This window comes from Fragaria vesca, linkage group LG4, assembly GCF_000184155.1.
Source record: "Fragaria vesca subsp. vesca linkage group LG4, FraVesHawaii_1.0, whole genome shotgun sequence".
NCBI lineage: Eukaryota > Viridiplantae > Streptophyta > Magnoliopsida > Rosales > Rosaceae > Fragaria > Fragaria vesca.
In genome coordinates, this window is record NC_020494.1 from 14,422,958 (window position 1) to 14,429,540 (window position 6,583).

At 37.9% G+C, this 6,583-nt stretch overlaps 2 protein-coding genes across 3 annotated transcripts; both read right to left on the reverse strand.

Annotated features, from left to right (window-relative positions):
• Positions 1–3,315: 3,315 nt before the first annotated feature.
• Positions 3,316–5,482, reverse strand: LOC101295508 (outer envelope pore protein 16-1, chloroplastic-like). 2 transcript variants are annotated; one of them, XM_004296992.1, is made up of 7 exons: positions 5,251–5,482; positions 5,110–5,161; positions 4,927–4,958; positions 4,727–4,760; positions 4,531–4,598; positions 3,869–4,010; positions 3,316–3,381 (listed from the first exon to the last, which is right to left on the reverse strand). In XM_004296992.1, the coding sequence occupies exons 1-7, from the start codon at positions 5,326–5,328 to the stop codon at positions 3,377–3,379; spliced, it is 411 nt and encodes a 136-aa protein (XP_004297040.1). In that variant the 5' UTR covers positions 5,329–5,482; the 3' UTR covers positions 3,316–3,376. The 2 variants fall into 2 exon arrangements, with proteins under 2 accessions (XP_004297040.1, XP_004297039.1); XM_004296991.1 differs by lacking the exon at positions 3,316–3,381 and having other exon boundaries at positions 3,709–4,010.
• Positions 5,483–5,843: 361 nt separating this feature from the next.
• On the reverse strand, positions 5,844–6,583 carry LOC101300433 (cysteine proteinase inhibitor B-like). The gene has a single exon (XM_004297009.1). The coding sequence runs from the start codon at positions 6,539–6,541 to the stop codon at positions 6,125–6,127; it is 417 nt and encodes a 138-aa protein (XP_004297057.1). The 5' UTR covers positions 6,542–6,583; the 3' UTR covers positions 5,844–6,124.

The following is a 6,583-nucleotide window of genomic DNA, read 5'->3' on the forward strand; positions in this document are numbered from 1 at the left end:
ATTCTAATGAGGGATCCCTTTTTTGTTCATTTCTAGGGGGTATTTGACAAACTTCCCGATCACTAAATCACATCTCCACCGTTCAGTTTGTATGTGTATATGAGCAAATCACTTATGCAAATTTTCAGAAAATTTGGTGATCGTTAACTCATCCAAATGTTTAATTTATTTTTAATAATCTTGAACGATGTAGGTTTGACATAAGTGTTAAGTTTTTTGTTTTAATCTCAGCCATCCAAGCCCATTAAAAAACAGATCTAATGGTATGATCGTATCCCTAAAAATGATAAAAAATAGAGATCTCTCATTGGAAGGGCCCTGTATAGCCTTCTGGAAGAATCATTGTTAAATTAGGTCATGCTTGGAGGAAAAGTTGACACAGAATGTGTCCGTACTTCTTTTGTGAACAAACTTAGCACAGAGCCACAGACAGACCATAGCGGCAGATGCATTGAGCAGGATTATCGTCATGGGAATACATGTATGGTTTTAATAAGAATGAAGTTGATTTTGGTGCTGATGACTAAAGACATGTAGTTATTTATGGAAGATGATGCTGCATTCGACTCTTCAGAACAACCTGCTGCTTGTGTTACCAAAACACTTTTCACACTGATGCCTTCTTGCAAGAAACAAAGTGATAATCTGTTACTGATCACCATGAAGTTATATTTTGATGTATATTGAGTATGCTTTTTGATAAGAGAGGCAATGTTATGTCACCTTCCCGAATCTCTACCAGTTGGCGGATGAATCTCTTGAGATTTGACTCATGATTCTTCTTTTTTCCCTTTGTGATCTGAAATGTATGAGTCTGTTTCTTCCAGTTAGCTACCAACAGAGCGATCATTACAACTAGTCTTGTAATTTTAACAGACAGCTATGCTCGTAGTAAAAATTTCAGTCGGTAACATTGAACTTTGCTTGAATTACTTGGGACAAGGAACTGCTGTTTTGTTTTGCTCATGTGAATGTTCTACTGCGTAGGATAATGTAGTCTTCTTATGTCATAGATCTTATGAGATTAACAGAAGAATGCCGATTTGAACTTGTGAGTTTGGGACACTAACGCACAGTGCTGCATTTGTTACTTGATTTGATTCGTTGATTAGACATTACATAACTGAAAAGAAGTGTTGGTGAACGAATTCGGACTTAACTCGGTCTCAGGGGAATGAATGGGCACGAATGAACTAAATTATGTAATTGAGAAAAAAAAACAAAATGATCAATCTCATACAATTTTCAGTGTACAAAGTAAACTAGACAGAGTGGTGTATTCACATTCTGCATATGATAAACTCAATCTCCTATTTCAATTAACAACAACAACAACAAAAAACTCAAATCTCTTATCATACAATATAAAACAAACAACAGCAGAATGAATAAATTTGATAATTCAAGAGCACTCAACTTATCTCTTCGATCTGAGCAAAGGATTGAGAACTTCTCAAATCTATAGTCCCACAGAATCCATCTCGGGTGCAAATTTATTCTTTGCATTCAAAGACCAATCCTATGCAAGTTATATCACACTTCTCACAAGGAAGAATGTTGTATCGGCTCCTCTAAAGTTAGCAATCCTAAATTTATGTAAATTTCATAAAATCCTACTCATCCTTCTAATCTAATGGATTTCATTGTGCCACATATGCTAACATTTGTTTTTTACATTCTATGTCAAAATTCCTATGTCGATATGAATTCATGTATTTCTGGGTTCTGATAGCCCTTCTATTCTCCTCTTTTCTATCTCTTCCGGTCCTCTCTTTCTTCCATGAACAAAAATGTTTCTCTCCTCAATCTTGCAAGTAATATATTCTACATATTATTCTATTGTGTAATTTTGATTTGATTAGAATTTTGTTTTGCCTTCACCTGACAACTTTGAACATGAGAACATTGATTCTTAACCCGGTTAAACAATTTGGTGATGAATTGCGCCTAAACACATCAGAAGTAGAAAGTGGTTCTGAGAATTTGACCCTACGTGGATTGAATACTATGAGAATCACATTCTAGGGTTTAATTCAATTTAACAATGTTGGATTTGAAATTCGAAGGTCAAACTTCACCTGGTTACTGCACTTCAGATCTAGGTAACACCATATTTGGAATTTGGTGAATAAGTATCGCTCACAAAGACGTAAGGAATGGTAACTAAAAATTAGATCTAGGTCCCTATCATCTACGAGGAATTGAAGAACACAGATTTAGCTGCCGATATGAATGCATACGATAGCAAAGACGTAGATAACGGCATAGTAAACAGTTCCGTTAGGTATTTTGTTTTTCTTCTCTTTTTTATATTTTAAGTCCTCTATTTAACATTGTCAAATCTAAACCGTTAGAATATTTCCATGGTGTAGATATTATGACCTTCACCTGAAGTTACTGCAGAGGAGCCAAATCCCTCTTATCAAACCGAATGGGGCTCTTCCACTTGCTAACAAGACTACAAAGAGTGACGTTGTGTGCTGCATGAGCATCATGCTTGTAAGTCCTCCCATTCTGTATTAAGGAGCTGGTGAGCATGAGACATGTTTTGTCCCTCCAATAAGTACTGCACTCTTTATTGAGCCGGTATTGATGGGTCGAAATTCGAGTGATGGGTCGAATGCAACCTTCACAAGTAATCATCCTCTCATCTTGAACCATCCCTCGCTGACCATTAACGAGTAACCAGTGCTGATGACTGAAGTTTTCTATCTCCCCAGCATCAACAAACTCATCATCATCAGCAGCAGAGAACCCGCTTGGGTTTTCTTCTTCCCGAGAATACTATCATGCATGTAGTGTGGGAAACATAGCCAAAACATTCGTGACAATTGATAAACAGCGCGAGACTTTTCTGACACTTGTGTGACATGCGTCACAAAGCTGGTTCTTGGGGTAAATATCTTCAAGAAACCAGGTTAGCTTGACGCGATGTTGGTGCCCGGACATTTTAATGTCGCGCGGTAATGCAGCACATTCCCTATAGTAGGCGCTGCCACTCCAGTAGTCACCACAAATGTGACAATTGATTTGGAGGTCGGCCAACTCCAAGGGTGGGACAATGAACGGATGCTGGTGAGAGGCATTTTCAATGATGTTCTGCCAATTGGAGGCACATTTGAGCCTATGAGGTGAAGGTTGAAAACACATTTGGAAGAGTTGTAGCGGTATATGCAAGGGCGGTTACAAGCATTACAAAGCATAAGAGCTGCTGGTGTCCACAGTTAGCGCAAGACCTATAAGCTTAAGCAGGTTACTAAAACTTGCCTGAATGTTTCAAAACTTGGGATAGTAGCTGTTGCTTTGTGTTACTCATGGGGAAGAGTGATTACGTCAGGATAGAATATGCAACTATAAGATCAACCAGTCTTTGTTTTCATTCTGTTGACATAGCATAAGAGAGCTGATTTCAAGCTTATGACTTGGCAAGCACAGTTATGAATTTTTTAATTTATTTTTAGGTAAATAATAGAACTGCAGATGATATTGTAATACCAAACTTCAACACTCTTTCTAACTTGAGAATATTTCAGATTCCTTGTAGACTAATTTGTCTATGTGCATAATTTTTGACACATATACCATGTCTTTACTAGGAAGCTTATGTATGATGGTATCAGATAGATTTCAACCATTAAACTACCACGTTCAGATGCAATCACACAATCACCAGCTAGCATCAAACATATACACATGCACAAAGATATTGCTCAACAACAAATATTTGATGATTCATATCCCATTAATCAACATTCAGTAGCTTAGCTGAAGAGCCAAGTTTCAGATCAAAAAAGAAATACTGGAGAACCAAGTCATTCTTTTCACCCAAAATAAAAAATAAAAAAGTTGACACTAAAAACCTACTTACCAGTTCTAAAGTTTCTAACGAAAGACGCAGCAGTTGCAACGGCACCTCCAACAATTGCATCCGTCAGAATTTTGTCCTTGTTGTTCTTATTCACAGCAGACATCACAGCCCCTGTCACTGCACCCGCAATCAAGGTATTCTTCTGCCATATTGAAGAAACAAAAACTTGCTGACTGATGATTAACATGGACTTCAGAAAGTAAAGACTTGAATGATTCAATACGCATGCCACCAGAAAGAAATCTATAATAGTTTCAACCTCATGTCTCAAATGTCAAATCTAATCTTGGGATGAATCAGGAGTTTAGGTATGCATATGGGGTTGAAACGAAAAGAAATAGAATACACGTAATACTACGGTCCTTTCACTAGTAAAAGGAAATCCTAAAACAAACAATTATGAAAAATTATGACTAACTGAGGATTCATGGTACATAGGTAGAATTTTAATAAATAAAAAAAAGTGCAGATTCGGAAGCAATCTCCTAAACCTATATGAGCATTATTATATGTAAAGTACAGCGGGTACAAACTTATATGAGCATTATAACCAATCAAGGTATTTGAGGACCATAGGAGTTTCAAGTTGTAAAGTACAAACTATATCTTTAGTGTCTAAATGGTTCATATATAGTAAGAGCAACAATCTGCAGCACACATACCCAGTCACTTCTGCCACGCACGCTCTCTAGCCCATACTCTGTCGTCACAAAAAGTCCAGCTGTAGTTCCTGTCAGTGCAATCAAAGTCATTGTCCATTTGGACCATTTTGCAAAAGTAAGGAAGCTGAAGCATGACTTGCATAACTTAATCTCATACATAAAAGTTTGTTTACAGTTAAACAACAACCCAACTTACCCCAGTATACACCTTCTTCACCCATTCTCTTTAACTACAGAACAGTATTCTCGATTAGCAACATCGAAAACTTACATTGCATAAAATCAATTGAGACACTGAAACATGATGTAAAGTAGCTGCTAGACACTAGTTTCATTAAAATCATATACTTAGATTCAGAAAATGAAATGCTGAAATTCTGTTATGGGTTTACTCACAGTGCACTCAAAGTCGTGACTTGAAACGCTCCCTGCAAAAAAAGTATCATAATCAATTGGTAACTTAGTCATGAACTTTCATCATTTCAAGCAAATTAAGTTCTGCCAACTTTTTCAGTGCCAAATTTTTCTGGGTATTTCTTGGTGAAAGGAATAAAATAAAAAATAAAGTAATGGGCATACCTCTTTGGATGGCATAGTAAGTACCCTCCGCAGCAGCTTTGGTAGCACCGATCTGAACCAAAACAACACAAACCATGAGAACCCAGAAAAGAAAAATTCGACATTTACATTCGGTGGAGAAGAGAAAGAGAGAACACATACAGTTGCGCTCCACAAGAAAGCATCGGTAATGTCATTGATCACTGGACTACCTGCCACGTCATCATTCCGGCGACTCATCTTCCTCGGCTTATTACAGACCCCCTTTGGGTTTTCTGTAGGGCCTTGGTACCATTTGGAAGTGGGAACAGAACTGAATGGAACTGGGTATATATATTTGGCTTGTGCGAACTTTTAGGATTTTCACTCCCATCATTCAAGTATAACTTAATTTATTTTTGAGCACACTACTTTCTGGAAATATCACTTTAGTCCCTGTCATTAGATCCTCAATTACACACTTTTGAAATTCGCTACTTCTATCGAATTTTGGAACACTCAAGGCAGAATGATTCAAACTTGTACCTCGAGAAATATATGACATCGTTTCTAATAGATCTTTGATGTAATAAGAGGCTAAGAGCAATGTAATTATATTACTTCAATTGTTTTTTTTTTACTTTTACTTTTACCCAAATAGAATGCGCTAGAACTTTAGAAAGGCCGACTCAAACCTCTGTGCAGATCTCCAACTTTGCATGCATATATATAGATCAATTCCTCAATTGAGTCATGATCTCTGTTGGAATTTGCTTGAACTTCAAAATCACGACCAAAACATTTTACTAGCACACCCCAACTTTCCAGTTACAAACTTGGTCAGATCAACAAGAAATAGAGATCGAGGAGCTATATATATATATATTTATCCATTTATTGATTCTAATAAGAACTGGGATTATATAGATCCAGACATAGTATTACATCATACCCCCAAAATTAACCATGAGAACTAGATTAGCAAGTAAGAACATGCACCATCTATTATCATTACTTAAACACACAGAAATTAGAGTAGATCGATCACACCCGGCTCCTAATTCAAAACTGGTTTACTGTGAGGTGCAAAGTTAAGCAATCGCTTGGAGCGAAGCCACGGCTTGACGACAACCTGAGAATCAAACAACAAAGGAGTTCCTCCATTGAGTCCATTCCTCACGGTGGAGATCTTTAAATAATACTTGATCCCCGAAACCACTTGAGTCTCCGCCTCCACCACCTCCCTGAACTGCAGCTCACCGCCGCCGTTGCTCCTTAAGCTCTGCCTCTGCATGCGATTGTACTCCGCCACCGAGAACCTCCCCAGCTCCTGTACCTCCTTGTTCGTCTTCACGTCCTCAACCGGCCTTCTTCCCCCGACTAGCCCACCGTAGCCGTGTGACATAGTGAAGAGGAGTGACATCAGGACCGTCGCCGCCGCTATCCTTGCCGCGGGTGATTTTATCAACGCCATTGTTTGTTTGAGAAGGAACAGAGAATGGAACTGAAAGTTGTT

Excerpts from the sequence above, each read along its gene's own strand:
- LOC101295508 (XM_004296991.1), bottom strand. The coding sequence starts at position 5,328 with ATGAGTCGCCGGAATGATGACGTGGCAGGTAGTCCAGTGATCAATGAC. Across the intron at positions 5,162-5,250 it reads CTTTCTTGTGGAGCGCAACT|ATCGGTGCTACCAAAGCTGC; the intron begins GTATGTGTTCTC and ends GTTTTGGTTCAG. Across the intron at positions 4,599-4,726 it reads TGAAGAAGGTGTATACTGGG|GAACTACAGCTGGACTTTTT; the intron begins GTAAGTTGGGTT and ends TTGCACTGACAG.
- LOC101300433 (XM_004297009.1), bottom strand. The coding sequence starts at position 6,541 with ATGGCGTTGATAAAATCACCCGCGGCAAGGATAGCGGCGGCGACGGTC.